Source organism: Leptodactylus fuscus, chromosome 3, assembly GCF_031893055.1.
Source record: "Leptodactylus fuscus isolate aLepFus1 chromosome 3, aLepFus1.hap2, whole genome shotgun sequence".
NCBI lineage: Eukaryota > Metazoa > Chordata > Amphibia > Anura > Leptodactylidae > Leptodactylus > Leptodactylus fuscus.
In genome coordinates this window covers 26148278-26174202 of record NC_134267.1, presented here as the reverse complement: position 1 = coordinate 26174202, position 25925 = coordinate 26148278, and the positions used below count along the sequence as shown (strand labels likewise).

Sequence of the window (25925 nt, the reverse complement as noted above, 5' to 3'; positions counted from 1 at the left end):
TAAGTGAATGGCTGGCAAGGATCCATGCCTGGGTGGGGTTTAAATAGCAGCAGAGAAAACAACCCACAACACCTGTGATGGCTAATGGCATGGAGAACTGAGAGCAAGGAAAAGATTAACCCTTAATCACCTAAGCACAACCAATAGAACTCTTAACACGTCTCCCGGGGAGTCGCCGCGCAGCAAGGAGACTGCGGTGACTCCGTATCCTGACAAAATCTCCCTCAACCGCCCGAAAGGAGGAGGACGTCCTTTCATGGCCGAGGTTCCTCCGCTGGAGGCTCTAGAGGACAAAGGTGTTCTGCCCCCCCCAGTTCAGGGGTAGGGGACGTGGCGGTTCCTGTGAGCAGAAGAGGGGCCTCTGACTAGCCCCCCATGTCCTAAGTCCTCTAGAAGTAGATGGGCCCGCTCTACATCTAGATGCCCGGCACCAGGATATTCATCTTCCTTGAGTCTCTTAAGCTACCCAGGACGGCTACAGAACATATAATCCATCCCTCCACCGGTAGCCGGATTAACATCTCACCCTTTTCAGGGCCCCAAACAACTTCATCTAAAGGTACCCGACCAGGAGGTCTCCTCTCTCGTCTTCTTGGTACCCAACACAGCGGGCAAAGGACGCATGTTCATCAATCTCTGAGTCCTGAACCAGTTCATCCACAGAGTTCGGTTCCGCTGGAAGTTTTTCAGATCGGGGATACTCTCATGACGGCCCGAACCTCAGTTCAGTTCCCCCGGACCTTAGAGACGAATATCCTCCGGAACCTACCTTTTCTGCGCACAGGCTCCCTGTAACAGAGATGGGACATCTAGATGGAGCACTACGATATCCTCAGATCGCCACCCTCCCACACGGCAAAGCTTCAGCCCCTCATGCCTTCAAGTAGGCAGTGGCTCCGGTTGTCACCCTGCGCCTTCAAAAAGGCTTCAAAGTCCCTTATCTGGATATCTGGCTTCTCAGAGCCCACATCAAGGAGGTCCCTTCCATGCAGGTTCACACCGTAGTAGCCAGTTCAAGCCGGCAGACCTGGCTGATAGACCTACCAAAGTCAATCGTGATTCCATCAACACGAATCCAGTTCCGGGGATTCACCATAGACTCTCTTACCTAGAGGATCTCTGCGCCCATTCCTCACAAAAGGGTCACGTTAAGAACGGACAGGAGAGTCCTAGGCGTAACATCTCCCTCTACAGGAACCATCCCTGGGGCTCTGTGGCATATGGGCCTACCAGACAGCGAGATCCAGAGAGTCTGGAATCACGGTCCTTCGGGACTACCCAAGCCTATCCAGGTAACCATCAGCACCCGGCAATCTCTTGCCCGGTAAGCCCGTCTGCGCAATGGGATGTCCTTGGCCAGGTTCACTTGGACCCTGTTGACAACAGATGCCTCCCTCACAGGATGGGGAGCTCATCTGGGGGAGACCCGGGTACAAGGCACCTGGAATTACCTGGAGAGAACCCGCTCATCCAGCTGGCAAGAGCTTATTGCAGTTCACGGGAATCCTCGGACGTTGGTTCCGCGTCCACGGAAGAATGTAGTCAGAATCTACACAGTCACCCTTAGTGCATCACTAGAAGAAAGTCGGGGCCCTCCCTCTTCCACAGATCGCCAACAGAAGCTTTACCCGCACAAGTCGCTCCCAGCTGTCGGCGGTTCTTATTCCAGGTCGCCTCAATATTTTACGGAATTAACTCAGCAGAGTCCTGGCAACTTCAGGCGAGTTGTCCCCAGACCAGGGTACCTTCCACCATCTCATGAAGAGGTGGGGTCTCCTCAAGGTGGATCTGATGGCCACCTCAAACAGTGCCAAAATAGAGGGGTGTTGCTCCCCGTCTCTGGAAGACAACCCCTTGGCACTGGATGCCCTGTCAATACCTTGGAGGTTCAAACTAACTTACATTTTCCCTCCCCTCCCAAGGATTCCGTAGGTATTGACAAAACACAGGCAGGACCAGATTTCGGCAGAAGTGAACAGGCCGTTCTGGTCGAAAAGGGCATGGTTCACCGATTTCATTCCTATGAGTCGGGGGAACAACTGAAGGCTTCCACCAGTGCAAAATCTGGTAATCCGGAACAGTCGGCCTTACTCAGGCCCGGACAGATTCAACCTCACTGCCTGGAGGATAACCAGCCCCTTGCTGGCGGAAGAGGATTGTCCCAGGGAGTGCTAAGGACTTTGGCACACTCAAGAGCAAAATCAACTAATCAGAGATACCAGAGGGTCGCCCGAATCTTCCAGAACTGGTGTACAAGTAACCAGTGCGACCCAAACAGGGATGCAGTCTTGGAGTTCCTACAAGATGGCCTGGAGAGAGGGCTGGCACCCGCTACCCTGAAGGTTCAAGTTTCAGCTCTGTCCGCTCTCCTGGAGACCAGGTTATTACTAGATCCTCTAATCAAACAATTTCTAAGAGGGTCTACTAGACTTCGCCCTCAGATGCAGCCTCCCGTCCCGACCTGGGACCTAGCTGCGGTCCTACAGGGGCTCTGTGCACCTCCCTTCGAGACCCTAGCTGAAGTGGATTTGAAGTACCTGTCATACAAAGCTTACAAGGTAGCAATAACCTCCGCCAAGAGGGTTGGCGAACTACAGGCCCTAGCGGCCTCCGAACCATTTATAACCTTCTTCCCAGACAGAGTGCAGCTGAGGTTCGTCCCAGGATTCTTTCCAAAAGTACCCACTTATCAGAATATCAACCAGGTAATTGTCTTACCTGCCTTTTTTCCTTCTCCCACCTCTGAGTGGGAGGAGAAGATGCACACGCTGGACTTGGTGAGAGCATTACAGATTTACCTGGAATGCACTGCACCTTTCCGGAAATCAGACAATTTGCTAGTTAATGTGTTCGGCCACACTACAGGTGTCAAGACATCCAAACCAACTCTGTCAAGATGGATCAGAGAAGCCATCATCTGCTCCCTACGTGCCCAAGACCTCCCGGTACCAGACTTTGTCCGTGCCCACGCCACCCGAGCAGTGTCAACATCGTGGGCCGAAAGGCGTTCCCTTTCTTTAGAGCAGATATGTGCCGCGGCTTCCTGGAGTTCACATCTAACTTTTGCTAAACATTATAGACTGGATTGGCGTACGACAGAGTCTACCGTACGACGGAGATTACCCACCCTAGGGTAAAAGCTATAATTGCTAAATCCCCAGTTGTGCTGCTGTTGGGCGTAGGGGGAATAAAAGATTATGAATGATAATCTGTTTTCCCTTAGCCCAAACAGCAGCACAAGGCTCCCTCCCTTTGCTGTATTTTGTACTATGTTGCACTATTTTATATTATTTCTATGAAATATACGCTGTACTTTATACTTGCTACTAACACAATGGGGAGTTGGTCTTCCAGCCTCTTATAGAGGTCAAAGCTGTTAGGTAATTAAAAATTCCACCTGTCCGAACAGCTCATAGAGGCAGGAATACCCCAGTTCCCTGTCGTCCTCAACAGCGGCACAATGTGGGGTATTTCTGCCCCTGTGTGCTGGTAGGACAGGCGGATATTTAATTAGCCAATCAAATGCGTGGCAGGCCCTATAAGAGGGCACAAGAACCTCCCCTCTGCGTGTTTTTTTCTGTCCTGTGTGGACAGAGGACAGGTGGGAGGACTTGTGTCCTCTTAGAGAAGCTCAGCAGGATCACTCACCTCCTGAGCGGTTGTTTTCTTCTTGTCACCTTCTGTGCCCTGCGGGGAGAAGGTGCTTGTTAGCCATGTGTGGCTACCCCCCTCTATCCCCCCTGCCCCCCCTCTCCTCTGCTTCCCCTGCTCCTTGTGACTTACCTGACATTTTGGTGAGAGTCCGGGGACTCCGCATGCCGCCTCTGGTGGCCGCGCAGACTGCCGGCGGGTGGAACCACACTGTTGTGTATCCTGTTCCCCGCCGGCCGCTGTAAGCGTGCACTTCCGGTTTCGCCAGAAGTATCATAGCGCCATGGCAACGGCCTGGCGCTGGCGGCCGCTCACTCAGGGAAGATTCAGGCCTTATTAAAGGCCGGAAAAGACGGGGAGATGTGGGGGTAAGTGCCCGTGTTAAGGGCCTCTTGGTGGGGGGGAATGTATATCTTTGCAGACCCCTGATTACAGGGTTAGTTGTCTGGGCAGGTTGCCTCACCTGCTTTGATTGTGGCTCCGCCCACTTCCAGCCGGCCAGAATTAAGAGGCTGGCTGGCCTGGTGTCAGAGACCTTCCTGCAGTATCTGCTGAAGGCGTGCGATTGTGGTGTTCATTGATCTTGAACTCTTTTCCAGTTTGCAAACTTTATTGGGAACCGGCTGTGATGGCCGAGTGGTTAAGGTTTTGGACTCGAAATCCAATGGGGTCTCCCCGCACAGGTTCAGATCCTGTTCACAGCGCCAGCCCGGCTAGCTCAGTCTGTAGAGCATGAGACTCTTAATCTCAAGGTCGTGGGTTCGAGTCGCACGTTGGGCGCCAAGTCACCTCTCTGTCCGGTCTACAGGACCTGGTAAGATTTACCCTTTTTTTAAAAGCTGGTATGATGTCATGGTGACAGTGTTGCATGGTCTATTATCTCTCTCTGTAGGATATGTCATCCTCTACTACCCCTCCTGGGGATGGTAGGAGGAAAACCTCTTCCAAGAGGAAACATCTTTCCTGCTTCGATTGCGACACACCGCTCCCTGATGGTAGGTAGCGGCTTGAAAGGTTGTGCCCTGCGGGGTACTACTGGTCCTATAACTTGCCTATTTTCAGGCTATGAGTGGGCCCGTTGTCGCGGGTGCAGAGGTCCTCCACCTGTGGAGCCCTCTCCCAGAGATATGATGGCATGGGTCAAGGAGATGGTGAGTTTGGGCATCGCTTGGGTAAATAGTTTTTCCCTTGCTTGTACTCTCCTTTTTGTTTTGCAGGATGATTCCCTCAAAGGGATCCATTGCACCTTGTCTCAGCTCACCAGGAGACCATGCTCTGAGCTCCGTTCCTCGTCTCTCCCCCCCCCCTTGTAACACCTGCGGGTGGCAGAGGATGATTCCTCCGAGGACGACTCAGTTATTCCAGCAGAACTGCGTTCCATTATGAACAAACGGGCAGGCTGCTGAAGTCCATCCGGTCTACAGTGGGCCGAGATGTTGACGGGGAAGCCTCCACGTCTGCCTCTGGGGGACATATTGCCTTCCATGCGGACGCCACGCTGACCGACCTTATGGTGCAGCAGTGGAAACAGCCAGAGAAAGGACATTTGCTTTCCAGGATCTTCAAGTGGGATTCCTGGGGGCCTCCCCCGAAGGTGGATTTGGCCGTAGCAAAGCTGTCCCGCAGAACCCTGGTGCCCTTGGAAGATGGTCAAATCTTCAGGACCCTCTGGATCGTAGGGCGGACTCCGTTCTGAAGAAGGTCTACTCAGCTTCCTCCGCGCAAGCCTCTGTGGCCATAGCCTCCTCTATGGTTGGTGACTTTTTCCGCAACCGCTTAGCCGCCTTGGAGCGGGATATAGACTTGGGCGTAGACAGAGATGAGATTCTGGCCTCTATGAAAAGAGTTCATAGGGCTGCAGATTATTTGGCGGAATCCTCCTGCCATCAATTTAAAATCTCCGCCAAATCTATGGCGTTGTCTACTGCGGCCCGTAGACCCCTTTGGCTAAAGCCTTGGCGGGCAGATTTTGCGTCTAAAGCAGCACTCTGTGCTCTCCCCTTTGAGCCGGGAAGGGTGTCTGGCCAAAGCTTAGACGCCATTATGGAGGGATTAGCTGAAGGTAGGGGAAGGTCCCTACCTCAAGCATCCAGGGGCAGACGTGCTCCCCCTAGAGGCAGAGGTTCTTCCTCTAATTATAGACGCCCTTCCCAACAACGGCGTTTTAGATATCGCCCTAGGGGAGCTGGTCGTGGCGCTTCCAAGGAGGACACCAAGAGGAAGCCTGAGTTTTGACGTGGGGAAGCTCCCTGTGGCCCCCCTTCCTGTGGGAGGACGTCTTTCCTCCTTTTCCAGAGCATGGTTCACCCATATCCAAGACCCATGGGTGTTGAAGATCATACAACATGGGTATCACATCGACTTTCATCTTCCACCTCCAGATCGGTTCGTTTCCACCCAAACTCTTCCACCTTCTCAGCAGGCCAGTCTAGAAGCCTTGGTTGCCGAATATGTTACCAAGGGCGCCCTGGAGAAGGTACCAACCTCAGATCACGGCCTGGGAGTTTACTATCCCCGTCTTTCTGGTCCCCAAGTTCACCGGGGGCTGGAGGATGATAATAGATCTGAGGTACCTCAATCGGTTTATCAGGAAGAGGTCATTTCGAATGGAAACCGTGGATTCCGTGGCTGTGTTTCTTCAGCCAGGAGAGGTGATGGTTACCCTCGATTTGAAGGACGCTTATCTACATGTCCCCATTGCTCATTTCCACAGGAAGTTCCTCAGGATTGCCGTTGCTATGGCCGGCCACAGGGAGCACTATCAATTCACAGCTCTGCCATTCGGCATCACATCCGCCCCACTGGTATTCACCAAGGTGATTTCTCCGGTCGCCGCGGCCCTCAGACTTCAGGGTCTTTTCATCGTCCCTTATCTAGACGACTGGCTACTGAAAGCTCAGTCTCCTGCTGCTCTCCTCCAGCAGCTCAACCTTGCCATCAACTTCCTACAGGAGTTAGGATTATCAATTGGGAGAAGTCCGAAATCGTTCCATCCACCTGAAGAAAATTCCTCGGATTTATAGTGGATTCAGAAGCGATGCAGATCTTCCTCTCCAGTCCAAGGAAGGAAAGAATCCAAGCCAGTGCACGATTCCTATTGCGCACTCGGCAGGTAACCATCCGGACCGCCATGAGAGTCCTGGGCCTGATGTCATCCTCGGCCAGGGCGGTGCCTTGGACTTTATGGCATTTGCGTCCCCTGCAGATGGAAGTGTTGAGAACCTGGAACAGGTCTCCACGGGGATTGCACAAGAAGATCTGCCTTTCTCCCGCTACCCGTCTTTCCCTCAGATGGTGGATACACCTGAAAGACGGAAGGTCCACGGTCCCGACAGTGTGGACCCTGTTGACAACAGATGCATCCCAGTGGGGATGGGGAGCCCATTGTCAAGACAAAACTGTAGAAGGACAATGGAGATGTCCGGAGCTGGGGTCATCCAATCTCAAGGAACTCAGAGCAGTGTACCTGGCCCTAGTACACTTTGCCCCAGAATTGAAAGGCAAGTCTGTCAAAAACCGGTCAGACAATATGACGGTGGTAGTCTATATAAACAAACAAGGGGGCACCAGGTCACCAACCTTGCTGAGAGAGACGAATCTCATATTTGCCTAGGCGGAGAAGAATCTGGTCCAGTTATCCGCTGTTCACATAAAGGGCTCCCTGAACATAGTAGCGGATCAGCTGAGTCAGGGTATTACCGTATCAGGAGAATGGTCTCTCAATCCAGACGTATTTCAACAGATCGTCCAGAGATGGGGTCTCCCGGAGGTCGATCTTATGGCTACCCGACTCAACGCCAAGGTGGGGACCTTCTGCTCTCTGTACCAGGAGGACAATCCCTTGGCGGTGGATGCCCTGTCCATCCCATGGAGGTTCAGGCTGTTTTACATATTCCCTCCAATTCCAATCATACCGAAGGTATTGATAAAAATAAGACAGGACCAAGCCTCGGGAATAGCCATAATCCCGTTCTGGCCAAAAAGGGCTTGGTTTGCTCAGCTCATACAAATGAGTCAGGGCATATATTGGAGGCTTCCCCCACTCCCAGACCTGGTAACCCAAGGAGAGCTGAGATGCCAGGATCTGAGGAGACTCAACCTGACAGCCTGGAGGTTGACCAGTCCCTATTGAGAAATAGAGGACTGTCACAAGCCGTCTTGAAGACCCTATCCAGCGCCAGAGCAGATTCGACTAACAGGAACTACCGTCGAATAGGTAACATCTTTAATGCCTGGTGTCTGCAGCATCAAGTGGACTCCACCGATCCCCCTACGGAGGTGATCCTGGACTTCCTTCAAGACGGACTAGACAGAGGTCTTGCTGCGGCCACACTCAAGGTACACGTAGCGGCCCTGTCCGCCTATCTGGGGAGGCGTTTGTCTCAGGATCCTTTAGTGAGCACCTTTATTAAAGGGGCAACTAGGCTGAGACCGGTGGTAAACACCCCTGTCCACCAATGGGACCTTATTCCGGTCCTGAACGCCCTATGTGGCCAGCCATTTGAACCTCTGGAAGAGGTCTCCCTCAAGTCGCTAACCGGCAAAATGGCGCTGCTATTGGCAGTCACACCTGCCAAACGCGTTAGTGAACTACAAGCTTTGTCCGCTGAGGAGCCATATACCACCTTTTTCTCTGACCATGTACAGCTTAGGTTCCTCCCTGGGTTTCGTCCCAAGGTGCCATCTGCTGTAAACAGGAACCAACTGATTTCCCTTCCAGTATTTTTTTCCGTTCCCTTCTTCTGCTGAAGAAGAAAGATGGCACAAGCTGGATGTGGTTAGATGCCTGCAGATCTACTTGCAGCGCACTCGCCCCTTTAGGTGGACTGAAAACCTGTTGGTCAGCTACACGGGGAAAAACAAGGGCGCCAAAGCCACCAAAGCTACAATATCACGGTGGGTTACCGAGACTATTAGAGTCGCCTATACCGCCCAAGGGCTGTCGGCTCCATCTTTCCTTCATGCCCATTCAACCAGGGCAGTGTCCACTTCACGGGCAGAAAGAAGTGCTTTGTCTGTGGACCAAATATATGCAGCTGCCTCTTGGGCATCTGAATCCACCTTCATTCGGCATTACCGCCTGAAGGACCAAGTGGCAGATTCCACTGCCTTTGCCCAGACCAGTTTAAGTTCGGTCATGGGTTTGTCCCACCCATCTTGGGGACCTGCTTGCTATATCCCCACATTGTGCCGCTGTTGAGGACGACAGGGAACGAGTGATTATGAAGATAATCTTGTTTCCCTTAGTCCTAACAGCGGCACAAGATTTCCCACCCTGGGAATCATATCTTATGTATAAAACTGTATATAAATGTAATGGAGGTACTTTTGTATTTACACGCAGAGGGGAGGTTCTTGTGCCCTCTTATAGGGCCTGCCACGCATTTGATTGGCTAATTAAATATCCGCCTGTCCTACCAGCACACAGGGGCAGAAATACCCCACATTGTGCCGCTGTTAGGACTAAGGGAAACAAGATTATCTTCATAATCACTCGTTGTGCTGCTGTTTGGGCTAAGGGAAAACAGATTATTATTCATAATCTTTCAATCTCACTCCACACCTGTGCTGCGGCCTGTAGAGGGACTGGCTCTATTTTTCCCAGCCTAGCTCACTTTGGAAATATGGATGTTACTGGAGTCAATTGCTGCAGTTTTGATCCAGTTATAAAGCAGAGCTAAAGCATCTATGGTTAATACCACTTGTCGAAAAGGAAGCAAAGACCGCCATTGAGAATTTCTGATCAGCAATAGCCACCTCTTAAGGTGTTTCTTGGTACCTTGGAGAATGAAGATTTTCTTCTCCAAAACATTGGGGCTGTTGTTTCACAGAGGATGGAACATTAGTTTGAGGCTTCATCACGTGGGACTGGACTCCGGCTCCCGTATGAACGATATTAGAGAGAACCGAGACTTCAGAAATATCTGGTTCTTCGCCCACGGGGAAGACATCAAGTACATGTTTACACTATATCCCAATGGATGGAAGTTGTGATTTTTCTTTGTTTATGAAGAAACCGCAACCTGATGGTTATCGGAAGGTGAAGAATTTTGAGGTTTTTTTTTTTTTTTAAAAAAAAGTCATCTAAATACAGGACTGCATGAATCCCCTTCGTCCTCAAAGTTTGCAGAGAGGATGACGACCACCTTAGGGCTGACGAAATCTTGAAGAGTAGGCATGTTAAGTGAAGAGTCTCCACTTTCCTGTGGTTATTTTCTAGGAATTTGTGGATCAAGGAATGATCTGGCAACATTCTTTCGAAGAATAATTTCTGCACTCTTCCTTCCATCCATCTTCTCTCTTTTGTTCCCAACTCGGTAAAATCCTGGACAGCCTCAGCAAAGGAAGGTAGTATCTTATCCCCAATCATCCTGCACTCACAAACCTAAACCCACGCCGTGAAGAAATTAAAGGAAAAACAGAAGGGGTAGACCTTAGTCATACTCAATCTACCACCACTATGACCTTCTCTCCAAGTCTACTGAAATATGGTACAAGACTCATATTTCTCATCCACTCGATCTGATACGTTATCTGTTGCCTAGATCACTTCTACTACCAAGAGATCATGATCTGAAGTTTACTCCACCCAATTTTTTCTCAACCTTCCTCAACACTGTGGTCACTTCCAGGCTAGAAGACTCCTTCAGCAGAATCATTATAGAACAAATTTTCAGCCCAGCGAGGAATAGGATGGATGACTCCGCAGATGGAAGCCACGGATCTCTGACAATTCTGACACTGAAAGGACAACTTTTTGTGAAGTTCTGCTATCTAACTGCACAACTTGAATTCAGCACCAGGTACGCAATGTCACAAGGACCATTCTGTCATATGTAGAAGCTACTGAACTAGTCCTGGATCTGGAGCACACAATATGGTGCGTAGTTCTCCAGAGAATGCAGGAAGCAACAGGGAAAGGCTAGGACTGGAGTGATGAAGCTGGCAACAACGCAACTGGCCTGGAAGAGACAATATGTGACAGTACAAGAGGACAATATGGCGTACGGAGATGCTCCAAGGAGTCAGGTATATGCCAAAGGGTAACCACATATGGATGACAGTGATATAAAACTCGAAGAAAGACATCCTAGTATTGTGTCCCATGGTAGCCCCTGCACACACTTCTAAGGACAGTATATATGGAGTCCAATAATGGGGTAATCGTACAAATTACTAGGAGAACACACAGTACAGGTAGATGGTGGTATGGTACGTGTAGTACAGGTAAAGAACGGACATTACAAGAACTGGAGGTTGAGGGTTTAAAGCGCGTGTAATAAATTTAAGCAGCGATACAGGACTTACAGCACTGGTGCACTACTAAACAATCAGCCACTTAGCAATGCAAGTTGTTTACCTGCGATTGGCTGGAGGACCCAACCAACCACAATGTCCCCTCTAAGCATAACTAGGAGGAACCACTGGGTGACATCACAATCATGAGACCATTGTACTATCCCTCATCTTCCTATATGGCAGGTGAATGGGGCCCCTCTCCACCTCTTGCACATCTCACCTGCCATGACAAATAGGCCAAGAACTATACCGACATCTGATGGACAAAATACTGGTGAATTCCTGAGCTGCAGACGGACAATGACCATGATGTGACAGCAGCTCTGGCAGTGACTGGAGTATAAACAGGGCAGTGACATGATATTAAAGCAGCTCTGGATGTGACTGTAGTAAAAGACATGACATAACACAGGACCAGTACGGTATCCAGGCCTTTATAACCAGTGGCATGGAGTCCAGAGATAGCGCTCCACTCGGCCTCTACACAGCAGCCATATATATATATTTTTTTTATTTTTTTTTAAAAATAAAAGTCTGCAGCTATTGTAATGGCAGCAGGGGGCACCACAGGCGCAGCGTCTTCTGTATGGTCAGGGACCACTCAGCAGTTTCCATGGGAAAGTCGCTCTGGAGTTGGGCCCTCAGTCCATGCTTGCGGCGTCCAGTTCGTCCAGGAAGCGGCGACATTTCCCCATCAGAACTTTAATGGCCTCCTTGAGCAGCGTGTCTGGCGGAAGGATCCCCGAGGACTCTACAGAAACTGTAGACAAGTGTGTCACAAGACAGAGACGACAAGCACTAACACTCACTGGGCCACAGTGTGGGGCCCGGCGATGCTCCCCCCCCCCAGACACTTACATATAAAGTGGTCCCGTACTCGTCCTATCTTCACCAAGTTCTTCAGATCATCATGGCGGAAAATCTCTCTGCTGCAGGTGTCCATACGTGCGTTCTCCACCCGCGCCACCTTCTTACCTAGCGAAGAGGGAAGGAATGAGTATGTGGGGGTGGGTGGGGCTCATCACATGACTGCAGTGACATGGCGCTACTTACCATTCACGTTGTCCACAGAGATAACTCCGGGGGAAAAACATCTCTGCAGTCTTTCTGCCAGTTTCCCCTCTACGGGCTGCAGCAGCGTGATCTCCGGCAGTAAGCGGTAACTGGCTGTGCTTACTGGTGAGAACTTGGCGTGGTCCTTCCCTGCAGAGACAAGACCCCAGTAGACATATTCATAAATTTATAGGTTCAGATAGCCACATAGAGGTATAGGGTAAAATTCTGCTGCCTGCCACCACTAGGGGGAGCTCCCCACACACACAGGTATAGAGCAGCCACCAAGAGAAACACCAAATATACAGATGTATTGACAACACCTTTGGGTAACTCCCATGACCCCCCAAATTTATTTGGGGTATTTCTGGTCTCTTCATTGTACTCACCAATGCCTTTGACACAGTGCATGACGACGTGGATCTCTTGGCCAGGGCGCAGCTGGGCAATCAGGATGTCGGAGTGTACAGGGCGCGGGGGGTCGTTCTCAGGGAGAAGGTCAGCCTGGTTGCCCTGAGGAAGCCACTTTATGTGACTGGTGTACACTGTGTGACACAGAAGTGACGTTAGATGTAGCAAAGGCGAGTGTGTGCAGGATGACCATAGATCTCTAGACAAACCTTTGTGGTCGAGGTAAAGCTCATTGGGGTCGGAGGAATCCTTGGAGGCGCGGGGGTTCCTGGAGCAGCAGACATTCAGCTCAAATTGAAGGGTGTCGATGTCTGTGCCCTCTCCCTCTTCTGCCAGTGAAGAGATAGTGTCAGTGACCCCAATAATATATAGAGGATGGTGTCAGGGACTCTCTTGGCATTATAATAAGGAAGAGCCCAGACCCGTACAGTATACTGAAGGGTTGTGCCAGTGTCGATCATTACCTGAATTGCGATACTCGAAGAGACGAGGATCAGCGCGGATAGGGATGAGGCCAAGGCGGTGGGCAAGGATCTCATCCTGGATGATGGAGGTGTTGTTATACACGTAGACCTTCTCTATGGCCATGGTGGGGACCTAAGAGGGAGGGGCTTAGTCAGTCACATGACTACAGAATGGACACTCTCACATGTGGCCTCTACAAACCTCTGCCAGCAGGATGCGTCTGAAGGCGTTCGCCAAAGCGGCATCGATGCCGACCATGTCAAACTCCAGGACATCGTCCTCCATCTTGATGATGTCCATGCGAAAATTCTGTCAACAGCAAGAAGACGTCTCAACCAGCAGCAAAAGTATGTGAACCCCCAGCCCACAAGAGGCTCCGTCCAACTCACTCACCTGCTCAAACCTGTCCTGGTCCCAGCTGTCATCATACCCGGGGTAATTTCCAGGAAAGTCTGTGCTGTGCACCTGCCAGAGGAATAGACTGGTCAGTGTCCTGAAGAGGGGACAGCAGGAGGTGACTATAGTGCAGCAATACAAGGGTGCAGGCCGAAAGTAAGAACAGTGGGAGAAGACTGAACTGTAGCACTACTAAGAAGCAGGGAGGATCATAAAAGGGTGACCGTGGAAATGGAGGACAGTGGGAAAGGGGGGAAATTGTGAGGCACAGGCAGCCAAACGTGATTGTGGTGCAGCTTTCCTGGTGTGTACAGGTGGAGGTGACTATAGCGCACCCTGACTAATGTGTACAGGGGAGGTGACTGTAGTGCAGCCTGCCTGGTGTACAGGTGGAGGTGACTGTAGCACACCCTGCCAACCATGTACAGGGAGAGGTGACTGTAGTGCAGCCTGCCTGGTGTACAGGAAGGGGTGACTGTAGTGCAGCCTGCCTGGTGTACAGGAAGGTGTGACTGTAGTGCAGCCTGCCTGGTGTGTACAGGTGGAGGTGACTGTAGCGCAGCCTGCCTGGTGTGTACAGGTGGAGGTGACTGTAGCGCAGCCTGCCTGGTGTGTACAGGTGGAGGTGACTGTAGCGCAGCCTGCCTGGTGTGTACAGGAGGAGGTGACTGTAGCGCAGCCTGCCTGGTGTGTACAGGTGGAGGTGACTGTAGCGCAGCCTGCCTGGTGTGTACAGGTGGAGGTGACTGTAGCGCAGCCTGCCTGGTGTGTACAGGTGGAGGTGACTGTAGCGCAGCCTGCCTGGTGTGTACAGGTGGAGGTGACTGTAGCGCAGCCTGCCTGGTGTGTACAGGAGGAGGTGACTGTAGCGCAGCCTGCCTGGTGTGTACAGGAGGAGGTGACTGTAGCGCAGCCTGCCTGGTGTGTACAGGTGGAGGTGACTGTAGCGCAGCCTGCCTGGTGTGTACAGGTGGTGGTGACTGTAGCGCAGCCTGCCTGGTGTGTACAGGTGGAGGTGACTGTAGCGCAGCCTGCCTGGTGTGTACAGGTGGAGGTGACTGTAGCGCAGCCTGCCTGGTGTGTACAGGTGGAGGTGACTGTAGCGCAGTCTGCCTGGTGTGTACAGGTGGAGGTGACTGTAGCGCAGTCTGCCTGGTGTGTACAGGTGGAGGTGACTGTAGCGCAGCCTGCCTGGTGTGTACAGGAGGAGGTGACTGTAGCGCAGCCTGCCTGGTGTGTACAGGTGGTGGTGACTGTAGCGCAGCCTGCCTGGTGTGTACAGGTGGTGGTGACTGTAGTGCAGCCTGCCTGGTGTGTACAGGTGGTGGTGACTGTAGTGCAGCCTGCCTGGTGTGTACAGGTGGTGGTGACTGTAGTGCAGCCTGCCTGGTGTGTACAGGAGGAGGTGACTGTAGTGCAGCCTGCACGCTGTGTATACAGTAGGAAGCTATTGTGGTGTACACAGAAGGACCTCCGTGTCTGTACTGTGTACACTCCGGTATACGGCTCTATCTATACACTGCCCCCTCCCGGTTGCCCGGTGTCTCTCACGTTTCGGGTCCCGTACTCCCCCAGCAGCACGCGGCTCCTCATCTCTCGCACGGTGTCCGCCATGTCTGAGGTTGTGGGCTCGGCGCAGGCGCAGTGTGACTCCTGTCCCCGGATATTATTACCATGGATACCACCGCCGCCATATTTTTGGTTGCCGTTTCCGCTCTCTATGCTCTGCCCCTCCACGTCCTCAGCGACTTGTTTACTTCCGGGTGCTCGGAGGAGCCGAGAGAGAAGCGGGGCCCCGGGTTTGACAGAGGGGAGAGCAGAGCTACAGGAGGGGGCAATAGAGAGTAGGGTGAGGGGGTCATACACAGAGGGGGCAGTAGAGAGCACAGGGAGGGGTCATATACAGAGGGGGCAGTAGAGAGGGGGTATTATCACATAGTATCCTGGGTGGTATTTAGGGGGCAAACATTTCGGGGTCCATGATGTCGGGCCCGGGTACAGGGAGCAGGAACCTGACCTCGGCTGAATGGGGCGGCTTTGAGGACAATATTCAGGTAATCTTCGCCCTCTGACCTTTGACCTCTGAGTCACTTGACTTGTCCCCATCTAACGTCTTGGTTTTGCAGACCGGGGGCGGAGCCGCTGTCATTGACATGGAGAACATGGACGACACATCCGGGTCCAGCTTTGAGGATATGGGAGAGATTCACCAGAGGATGAAGGAAGACGAGGAGGAAGGAGAAGGAGATGGGGTGACCGAGGAGGGGGAGGAGGACGGCGCCTTCCTGGGAATGAAAGGCCTGAAGGGTCAGCTGGGCCGGCAGGTGGCGGATGAGGTAAGGGGGGAGGGCTTGTGGCCTCAGGCTGCCGCCATCTTGTATGTCTGTGTCACGTCTTGTCTCTCCTTCAGATGTGGCAGGCGGGGAAGAGACAGGCGTCCAAGGCGTTCAACCTCTACGCCAATATAGACATCCTCAGGCCGTACTTCGATGTGGAGCCCGTGCAGGTCCGAAATCGGTGAGTCCACTGCACTGTCCTCAACCATCACATCGTGCCCGCATAGTTCCATGTTATATACTCCTAGTGCCAAACGATCATGGTCGCAGGGAATGCGGATGGGCCGGCAAGGTACAGGGCCCACAGCCAGCTGAAGATGGCCGAGGCCCGGTACCACGATGACAGCGGTCAGGGAAAGCCTGGTTCCCTGACCGCTATACATAGATACTAGGCCAGGGGAGGACAAAGGTTTGCACCTGGGCCCACTAGACACTTGTTACGCCACTGGTTACAAACCCTCCACGGTGTGAATTATTTAAATTCTGAGGCAATATATGGTTGTAGACAAGTGTGTGCGTGGTCAGGAAACAGTACATAGATCTTGGAACCATTGCATATCATGTGGTGGAGGTGCCCATATTTGTTAGGTGGCTTATAGGGTTATTATGACTTCTACACTATCTGTCTCTGACTGGTCTTGCCCCTTCCCCACAGACTCCTGGAGTCAATGATCCCGGTGAGGATGATTAACTTCCCTCAGGTGAGTGCACGATGCGACTGCTGCTCCAGATCCGGGTGACGCTGATCACAACTGCCATATTGATTGGTTACCTCTCATCCCCTCACTATAGAAAATCGCCGGCGAGCTGTACGGACCCCTGATGCTGGTGTTCACCATGGTGGCCATTCTCCTGCATGGAATGAAATCGTCAGGAACAGTTATTGTAAGAGGGGGAGGAGCCTGGGGAATGGGATGGGAGGAACCTGCAGGGAGAGGGGATTTTGGGTGGAACAAGAGGGACAAGAGGAATGGAGTATGGAAGGAGCGGAATATGGGAGGCATCTGGTACAACAAGGGGGAGAGAGGGGCAACGCGGTGGCTCAGTGGTTAGCACGGCAGCCTTGCAACGCTGGAGTCCTGGGTTCAAATCCCTCCAGGAACAACACCTGCAAGGAGTTTGTATGTTCTCCCCGTGTTTGTGTGGATTTCCTCCCATTCTACAAAGACATACTGATAGGAAAAAAATATGGGGCTCACAATCTACATTAACCCCTTAGCGACCCTTGACGTAACTGTACGTCATGGGTCGCATGGGGATGTATAGAGCGAGCTCACACGCTGAGCTCGCTCCATACACGGCAGATGCCGGCTGTATAATACAGCCAGGACCTGCCAATAACAGCAGCGGTCGGTGCCCGAGCCGATCGCTGCTGTTAACCCTTTACACACTGCGGTCAAACGCGACCGCAGCGTGTAAACAGCGCAGGCGGCATGGGCGCCACCATGTTTCCCCAATCGCCGCCCTCCTGAACGTCACATGAGGGCGGTGATCGGTTGCTATGACAGCCGGAAGCCTATTGAAGGCTTCCAGGCTTGTCTCTGCCCGAGATCTATTAGACGATGCCAGAGGCATCGTCTAATAGAAGTGCTGCGATTCTGCTATTCACTGCAGTACTGTAGTATTGCAGTGAATAGTATGAGCGATCAGACCCCCTAGGTTTCAAGGTACCTAAGGGGTCTGATCATAAATGTAACAGAAGAAAAAAAAAAGTTTTTAAAAGTATTAAAAAAATAAAAAAAATATAAAAGTTCAAATCACCCCCCTTTCCCTAGATTAGCTATAAAAGTAATTAAAGAACATTAAACATATTAGGTATCCCCGCGCTCCAAAATGCCCGAACTATTAGAATATTAAAACATTTATCCCGTACTGCGAACGGCGTAGCGGCAAAAAAAATAAAAACAGCCAAAAAGCGTTTTTTTCAACACTTTGCCTCCTATAAAAAATTGAATAAAAAGTGATCAAACCATCAGATCTTTCCCCAAATGGTATCAATAGAAACGTCATCTTGTCCCGCATAAAAAGACACCACAACCAGCTCCATACATGGAAATATGAAAAAGTTACAGGTGTTAGAACATGATGACACAAATTTTTTTTTCTATTTTGCAAAGTTTATCATTTTTTTAAAAGTATCAAAACATTTCAAATACTATATAAATTTGGTATCACCGCGTTCGTACTGACACGTAGAACACAGGTAACATGTCATTTGTACCAAACAGTGAACGCTGTAAAAATTAAACCCATAAGAAAATGGCGCAAATGCATTTTTTCTCCAATTGCACCTCATTCTGAATTTTTTTCCAGCTTCCCAGTACATTGCACAGCATATTGAATGGTGCCATTACAAAGTACAATTTGTCCCGCAAACAATAAGCCATCATGTGACTCTGTGAACTGAAAAATGAAAAAGTTATGGCTCTTGAAATGTGAGGAGGGAAAAACGAAAATGCGAAACCAAAAAATGGCCTGGTCCTTAAGGGGTTAAACAAAAACAATAAAAAACAAGGGGGAGAGGAGTTTGGGAGGATCCTGCCAATAGTTGCCAAAGGAGTGGAACATTGGAGGAGTTTGTGGGAAATGTTTTAGGAGCTTCTTGGGAAGGTACATGGGAGGAGCCTGCAAGGAACAAGAGGGATGGTGGGGTATGGGAGGAGCCTGCAGATAGTTGAGAGAGAGAAGTGGGAGGAGCCGGGGAGTGACCGAGATGACGGCAGACATGGAGTTGATGATGTGTGTAACTGGTTGTGTTTCTGCTCTCACAGATAGAAGGCACTCTCATGGGCACTGCCATTGGCACCTGCTTTGGGTATTGGTTGGGGATCTCGTCGCTGGTTTACTTCATTGCTTACCTGTGTAATGCTCAGATCACAATGCTGCAGACCCTGTCCCTACTGGTGAGTACCGGCCAATGTGTGCGCTGTTATATGGGGGTGTATTGGGATATACAGTGTTGGCTAAAAGTATTGGCACCCCTGCAATTCTGTCAGATAATACTCGTTTTGGTACTATTCCGTTATCGGGCCAGCAGCAGCGCATTTCAGCACCAGCTTTCGGGACAGCAGTTCAGTTCAGCAGCGGGAATTACAATGACATCCGAGGACTGCTGGCCCGATGCTTGTGCCCAGTAGCCAGTACATCAATGACCCCCCCTCCATCTCCTCCTCCTTCCAGTGCTGCCCCCCAGCTCTCCTTACATCTACCCCGTACCCTCTCCCCGCCACATGACTAAGCCGATGCTGGCCCGATGATAGAGGCCGTGCTTGTGTGTAGTAGGCAGTACATCGATCGATGCCCTCATCCTCCTCTTCCTTCCAGTGCTGCCCCCCAGCTCTTCTTACATCTGCCCCGTACCCTCTCCCTGTAATAGGCCTCACCGTAAATCTTGAGCAATGAATGCTACTAGATAGCCGCCGGACGCTGCAGAAAGTTTGTCCCTCCGGCTCGCTGTAGCTCACCGTTCCTATAGTCGGCGTGTTTCTTGTCAGGGCCTGGATTGAGCCCCGGTGTCTTTCCTTTCGGTCTCGGTACTAGCGCTGAGGTGAGGCCTAGTCGTGTGGCGGGGAGAGGGTACGGGGAAGATGTAAGGAGAGCTGGGGGGCAGCACTGGCAGGAGGAGAAGGATGGGGGAGGGGGGTCATCGATGTACTGGTTACTGGGCACAAGCATCGGGCCAGCAGTCCTCGGATGTCATTGTAATTCCCGCTGCTGAACTGCTGTCCCGAAAGCTGGTGCTGAACTGCGCTGCTGCTGGCCCGATAACGGAATAGTACCCTCGTTTTCTTCCAGAAAATGATTGCAATCACAAATTCTTTGGTATTATTATCTTCATTTAATTTAATTTGTCTTCAATGAAAAACCACAAAAAGAATTGTCAAAAACCCAAATTGGATATAATTACACAGCAAACATAAAAAAGGGGGTGGACAAAAGTATTGGCACTGTTTGAAAAATCATGTGATGCTTCTCTAATTTGTGTAATTAACAGCACCTGTTACTTACCTGAGGCACCTAACAGGTGGTGGCAATAACTAAATCACACTTGCAGCCAGTTGAAATGGATTAAATTTGACTCAACCTCTGTCCTGTGTCCTTGTGTGTACCACATTGAGCATGGAGGAAAGAAAGAAGACCAAAGAACTGTCTGAGGACTTGAGAAGCAAAATTGTGAGGAAGCATGAGCAATCTCAAGGCTACAAGTCCATCTCCAAAGACCTGAATGTTCCTGTGTCTACCGTGTGCAGTGTCATCAAGAAGTGTAAAGCCCATGGCACTGTGGCTCCCTAGATGTGGATGCAAAAGAAAAATCGACGAGATTTCAACTCAAGATTGTGCGGATGGTGGATAAAGAACCTCGACTAACATCCAAACAAGTTCAAGCTGCCCTGCAGTCCGAGGGTACAACAGTGTCACCCCGTACTATCCGCCGGAGTCTGAATGAGAAGGGACTGTATGGTAGGAGACCCAGGAAGACCCCACTTCTTACCCAGAGACATAAAAATGCCAGGCTGGAGTTTGCCAAAACTTACCTGAGAAAGCCAAAAACGTTTTGGAAGAATGTTCTCTGGTCAGACGAGACAAAAGTAGGAAAAGGCATCAACATAGAGTTTACAGGAAAAACAGAGGCCTTCAAAGAAAAGAAGACGCCCCCTACAGTCAGACATGGCGGAGGTTCCCTGATGTTTTGGGGTTGCTTTGCTGCCTCTGGCACTGGACTGCTTGACCGTGTGCATGGCATTATGAAGTCTGAAGACGACCAACACATTGTGCAGCATAATGTAGGGCCCAGTGTGAGAAAGCTGGGTCTCCCTCAGAGGTCAGGGGTCTTCCAGCAGGACAATGACCCAAAACACACTTCAGGTCAGCACTAGAAAATGGTGGTGAGAGAAAGTACTGGAGACTTGTAAAGTGGCAGCAATGAGTCCAGACCTGAATCCCATAGAACACCTGTGGGGGAGGAGAGATCTCTTGATGGCAGTTTGGAGAAGGCCCCCTTCACATCTCAGGGGGGACCTGGAGCAGTTTGCCAAAGAAGAATGGTCTAAGATTCCAGCAGAGCCTTGTAAGAAACTCATTGCTGGTTACCGGAAGCGGTTGTGCGCAGTTATTGTGTCTAAAGGTTGTTCTACCAAGTATTAGGCTGAGGGGGCCAATACTTTTGTCCGGCCCTTTTTTGGAGTTTTGTGTAAAATGATCAATGATTTGACTTTTTTTCATTCTCTTTTGTGTTTTTTCATTGCAAGCAAAATAAATGAAGATATTAATACCAAAGAGTTTGTGCTTGTAATCATTTTCTGGAAGAAACTGAGTATTATCTGACAGAATTGCAGGGGTGCCAATACTTTTGGCCAATGCTGTACTATATAGATAGATGGAGTAGCACCAGAGTGGGTGCGAACCCTCAATATCTGGCAGAAAGTCCCATGTACATAATAAAAAGGAAAAGGCCGCCCTCCAAACTGTAATGAAACTTTATATAGGATGAAGATACCATCTAATAATCAGTCTTCAGTCCAGTCCTAAATCATTATTCAATTATTATAAAAACCGTATCAGAAATATCAATAAAATAAAAATAATTCTAATTCCTTTCTTTTGAGAGCCTGAATTCTATTCCCACCCCTAAGTCGAACAAACTCTGATCCTAAATCTCCACTCATGTCCAGTGATGTGTCTCGGTACTGGAAGATCCCGGCGTGCCTTTCATGTACCGTATATACTCGAGTATAAGCCGACCCAAATATAAGCCGAGGCCCCTAATTTTACCGCAAAAAACTGGGAAAACTTATTGACTTGAGTATAAGCCGAGGGGGGAAATGCAGCAGCTACTGGAAAGTTTCAAAAATTAAAATGGTTGGAGTTTTTGGGTGCAGTAGATGCTGAGGAAGGGGAGGGGTTGTTTTGGTTGTCTGTCTGCCCCTTCCCTGAGCTTGAGGACTGTTTTTTCTTCCCCCACTTGGAATTCAGCCAGGCTGTATATAGGGTATCTGCAGTGCTCCTATTAACCCCTTCCCGACGGAACAGGAGCACTGCAGATCCCCTATATTCAGTAGACCGGGCACTCTCAGACACAGGATACCTAATGTGTTTGTGTTTCACAGTAATTTTCTACTTTTATATGTATTCTAGGGAAAGGAGGGATTTACAACTTTTATTTGCTTTATTTTTTATTTTTTTAAATCTTTTTTTTTTCTTCCCACTATTTTATGGGAGATTCTATACATTACTATTGGGGCTGGTCATAGACCCCCCTCCCAAAAAAAAAATAATTTTTTTTTTTTTGGCTTGACTCGCGTATAAGCTGAGGGGGGCTTTTTCAGCACAAAAACTGTGCTGAAAAATTTGGCTTATACTCGAGTATATACGGTATATCTGTGTTACTGGGACACATGAATGGTGTAGTCACAGTTATGTGCCAGATAAATTCTGATCTTATACTGTTCATCATTGGGTGTAAAAATACTGCCCTATTCCATAGACATCCCTAAGGGACAGTGTCCAAACTTTCACCCTATTTACAACTGACCCCCATCAGCAGAATACGTTTCCCCCTGTATTCCTCATGTCCCCCTGTGTTCTATAAGTCACCTGTAGTCTATGTGCCCCCTTTGGTCTATGTTTTGGTACAATTTTACATTTTAACACCTTAAAAAGATCTAAAACTTTGCAAAAAATTTTTTTTCTTAAAGTCGCCATATTCTGGTACCTGTAACATTTTTATATATATATACAGTCCTATGAAAAAGTTTGGGCACCCCTATTAATCTTAATCATTTTTAGTTCTAAATATTTTGGTGTTTGCAACAGCCATTTCAGTTTGATATATCTAATAACTGATGGACACAGTAATATTTCAGGATTGAAACGAGGTTTATTGTACTAACAGAAAATGTGCAATATGCATTAAACCAAAATTTGACCGGTGCAAAAGTATGGGCACCTCAACAGAAAAGTGACATTAATATTTAGTACATCCTCCTTTTGCAAAGATAACAGCCTCTAGTCGCTTCCTGCAGCTTTTAATCAGTTCCTGGATGAAGGGATTTTGGACCATTTCTTTCTACAAAACAATTCAAGTTCAGTTAAGTTTGATGGTCGCCGAACATGGACAGCCCACTCTCAAATGATCTGAAAACAAAGATTGTTCAACATAGTTGTTCAGGGGAAGGATACAAAACGTTGTCTCAGAGATTTAACCTGTCAGTTTCCACTGTGAGGAACATAGTAAGGAAATGGAAGACCACAGGGACAGTTCTTGTTAAGCCCAAAAGTGGCAGGCCAAGAAAAATATCAGAAAGGCAGAGAAGAAGAATGGTGAGAACAGTCCAGGACAATCCACAGACCACCTCCAAAGAGCTGCAGCATCATCTTGCTGCAGATGGTGTCACTGTGCATCGGTCAGCAATACAGCGCACTTTGCACAAATAGAAGCTGTATGGGAGAGTGATGAGAAAGAAGCCGTTTCTGCACGTACGCCACAAATAGAGTCGCCTGAGGTATGAAAAAGCACATTTGGACAAGGCAGCTTCATTTTGGAAACAAAAATTGAGTTGTTTGGTTATAAAAAAAGGCGTTATGCATGGCATCCAAAAAGAAACAGCATTCCTAGAAAAACACATGCTACCCACTGTAAAATTTGGTGGAGGTTCCATCATGCTTTGGGGCTGTGTGGCCAATGCCGGCATCGGGAATCTTGTTAAAGTTGAGAGTCGCATGGATTCCACTCAGTATCAGCAGATTCTTGAGAATAATGTTCAAGAATCAGTGACGAAGTTGAAGTTACGCCAAGGATGGATATTTCAGCAAGACAATGATCCAAAACACCGCTCCAAATCCTCAGGCATTCATGCAGAGGAACAATTACAATGTTCTGGAATGGCCATCCCAGTCCCCAGACCTGAATATCATTGAACTTCTGTGGGATGATTTGAAGCGGGCTGTCCATGCTCGGCCACCATCTAACTTAACTGAACTTGAATTGTTTGTCCAAAATACCTTCATCCAGGATCCAGGAACTGATTAAAAGCTACAGGAAGCGACTAGAGGCTGTTATCTTTGCAAAAGGAGGATCTACTAAATATTAATGTCACTTTTCTGTTGAGATGCCCATACTTTTGCATCGGTCAAATTTTGGTTTAATGCATATTGCACATTTTCTGTTAGTACAATAAACCTCATTTCAATCCTGAAATATTACTGTGTCCATCAGTTATTAGATATATCAAACTGAAATGGCTGCTGCAAACACCAAAATATTTAGAACTAAAAATGATTAAGATTAATAGGGGTGCCCAAACTTTTTCATAGGACTGTATATGTATATGTATGTATATATATATATATATATATATATATATATATATATGTATGTTGTGGGGGTGAATCCCCTTATACTCTATGTATATGATATGGGGATGTATTAGGGTATATAACATGCCGCTGCTTTCCTGATCTCCTCACTGTTGTCCTCTTCCAGGGGTATGGTCTGTTTGGCCACTGCGTCGTCCTCCTTGTCACCTACAACATCCATTTCCACTCTCTGTTCTACGTCTTCTGGTTGTGTATCGGGGGCCTGTCCACCCTGCGCATGGTGAGAGCCCCGTATAGCATCCACAGCCCCTCCCTATTACCCAGTCTACCCCCCTCCTTAATCTCTCTGTTGTGCCGTAGGTTGCGGTTTTACTGTCTCGCACAGTGGGCCAGACCCAGAGACTGATCTTATGTGGATCCATCGCTGCCCTGCATATGTTGTTCCTGCTTTATCTGCATTTTGCTTATCACAAGGTTGTAGAAGGTAAGTACTTACCACATTAGACATGGGGCGCGGTCTGCAGCATACTCTCGAGCGGGGGCGCAGTCTACAGCCTGCTGTCTTGAGAAGGGGTGCAGTCTGAAGCCCTCTTGAGCAGGGGCGTGGTCTACAGCATTCCCTCCTATTTGGAGGTGGGAGCCTTTACCTGAATGTGATTTATCAATTAATAACCCATAATTCCTCTTCTTCGGACAGGTATCCTGGATACATTGGATGGACAGAACATGGCTCCGCCTTTCCAGAGAGTCGCCCGTGACCTGTCAGTGGCCACTAATGCTGTTGTCAATACCACCGGGCAAATCATGAGCGTCAACTCCAGCTGAGCACAGCGTGGCCGCCACTGTTGTTGTCCTGATAAGTTTGTGAGACTGAGCCGCGCTCTGCAGCTATCGTATTCTATACGGTGGTGTAATGGACGTTGTTTCTCGGGGGGGGGGGGGGGGGCACCACCATCTAATATATACCCAGTCGGCAAAGGGATAATGGAAACTTTCCCCACCCGCCAGTACCTTTCATTCATTATACACCTGGGCACGCCCTCTGTGTCCTGTATGACTCCGCCCCCTCCCTGGTGTCGTCTTTGCGTATGGGATGTGATGTTTACAGGCGAGGGCGGGCACTGCTCATTACTACAGTACAGTCTGCCACCCTCGCCCCCTCCATGTCATCCTCTCATGCTCTAGTTTTTTAAAACTTTCAATAAAGGTGAAATGGAGGTGCAGGGTGTGTGGTCTCGGGATCGGGGTCTAGTGTATAGCTAACAAGATATTATTGTATATTGGGTCAGTGGTCCTGAAAAAAATAAAATTTTAAAAGTGTTGTGTGGATCTGCAGTGATTTCTGGGCAGTGAGTGCAATGTTGTATGAGGAAGCAGGGGGCGCTGTATCCTGTTACCACATGTATCATGAAAGATTGAAAGTCGCAGCCGTCAGTCAAAACTCCCTTTCCAGCGCTGAAGGTTCATGATGGCGTCAGCACAGCAGCGAATACTGATTGGTCAGAGAAGCCTGATGGAAAGCAGCCGAATGGATGACATGACATGATCCCCTCAGTCTGATCTATGGCCCAGTGTTATCCTCTATACACCCCGCAGTCTGATCTGCCCTGTCACTGTGTTATCCTCTATACACTCTGCAGTCTGATCTGCCCGTGTTATCCTCTATATACCCCACAGTCTGATCTGCCCCGTGTTATCCTCTATATACCCCACAGTCTGATCTGCCCCTGTTATCCTCTATACACCCCACAGTCTGATCTGCCCCTGTGTTATTCTCTATACACCCCGCAGTCTGATCTGCCACGTGTTATCCTCTATAAACCCCACAGTCTGATCTGCCCCTGTGTTATTCTCTATACACCCCACAGTCTGATCTGCCCCTGTGTTATTCTCTATACACCCCGCAGTCTGATCTGCCCCGTGTTATCCTCTATAAACCCCACAGTCTAATCTGCCCCATGTTATCCTCTATACGCCCCGCAGTCTGATCTGCCCGTG

The 25925-nt window shown here is 49.5% G+C and overlaps 2 protein-coding genes and 1 non-coding gene across 4 annotated transcripts; 2 read left to right on the top strand and 1 right to left on the bottom strand.

Annotated features, from left to right (window-relative positions):
* The first annotated feature begins 4273 nt into the window (after positions 1 to 4273).
* On the top strand, positions 4274 to 4355 carry TRNAS-CGA (transfer RNA serine (anticodon CGA)). The gene has a single exon. It is a non-coding gene; the product is annotated as a tRNA-Ser (tRNA).
* Positions 4356 to 11084: 6729 nt separating this feature from the next.
* On the bottom strand, positions 11085 to 14907 carry POLR1C (RNA polymerase I and III subunit C). The gene is made up of 9 exons (XM_075266521.1): positions 14827 to 14907; positions 13273 to 13344; positions 13081 to 13188; positions 12879 to 13011; positions 12624 to 12743; positions 12393 to 12548; positions 12004 to 12153; positions 11809 to 11925; positions 11085 to 11710 (listed from the first exon to the last, which is right to left on the bottom strand). Exons 1-9 carry the CDS (start codon positions 14887 to 14889, stop codon positions 11592 to 11594), a joined length of 1038 nt encoding a protein of 345 aa, XP_075122622.1. The 5' UTR covers positions 14890 to 14907; the 3' UTR covers positions 11085 to 11591.
* Positions 14908 to 15182: 275 nt separating this feature from the next.
* Positions 15183 to 24951, top strand: YIPF3 (Yip1 domain family member 3). 2 transcript variants are annotated; one of them, XM_075267293.1, is made up of 10 exons: positions 15183 to 15329; positions 15402 to 15611; positions 15686 to 15792; positions 16267 to 16312; positions 16404 to 16496; positions 18383 to 18514; positions 24094 to 24207; positions 24288 to 24411; positions 24625 to 24759; positions 24803 to 24951. In XM_075267293.1, the coding sequence occupies exons 1-9, from the start codon at positions 15255 to 15257 to the stop codon at positions 24750 to 24752; spliced, it is 1029 nt and encodes a 342-aa protein (XP_075123394.1). In that variant the 5' UTR covers positions 15183 to 15254; the 3' UTR covers positions 24753 to 24759; positions 24803 to 24951. The 2 variants fall into 2 exon arrangements, with proteins under 2 accessions (XP_075123394.1, XP_075123393.1); XM_075267292.1 differs by having other exon boundaries at positions 24625 to 24951.
* The last annotated feature ends 974 nt before the right edge of the window (positions 24952 to 25925 follow it).

Excerpts from the sequence above, each read along its gene's own strand:
- YIPF3 (XM_075267293.1), top strand. The coding sequence starts at position 15,255 with ATGATGTCGGGCCCGGGTACAGGGAGCAGGAACCTGACCTCGGCTGAA. Across the intron at positions 15,330-15,401 it reads GCTTTGAGGACAATATTCAG|ACCGGGGGCGGAGCCGCTGT; the intron begins GTAATCTTCGCC and ends TTGGTTTTGCAG. Across the intron at positions 24,412-24,624 it reads TTATCACAAGGTTGTAGAAG|GTATCCTGGATACATTGGAT; the intron begins GTAAGTACTTAC and ends TTCTTCGGACAG.
- POLR1C (XM_075266521.1), bottom strand. The coding sequence starts at position 14,889 with ATGGCGGACACCGTGCGAGAGATGAGGAGCCGCGTGCTGCTGGGGGAG. Across the intron at positions 13,345-14,826 it reads GGGAGTACGGGACCCGAAAC|GTGCACAGCACAGACTTTCC; the intron begins GTGAGAGACACC and ends TTCCTCTGGCAG. Across the intron at positions 12,154-12,392 it reads GCACTGTGTCAAAGGCATTG|GGAAGGACCACGCCAAGTTC; the intron begins GTGAGTACAATG and ends TTGTCTCTGCAG.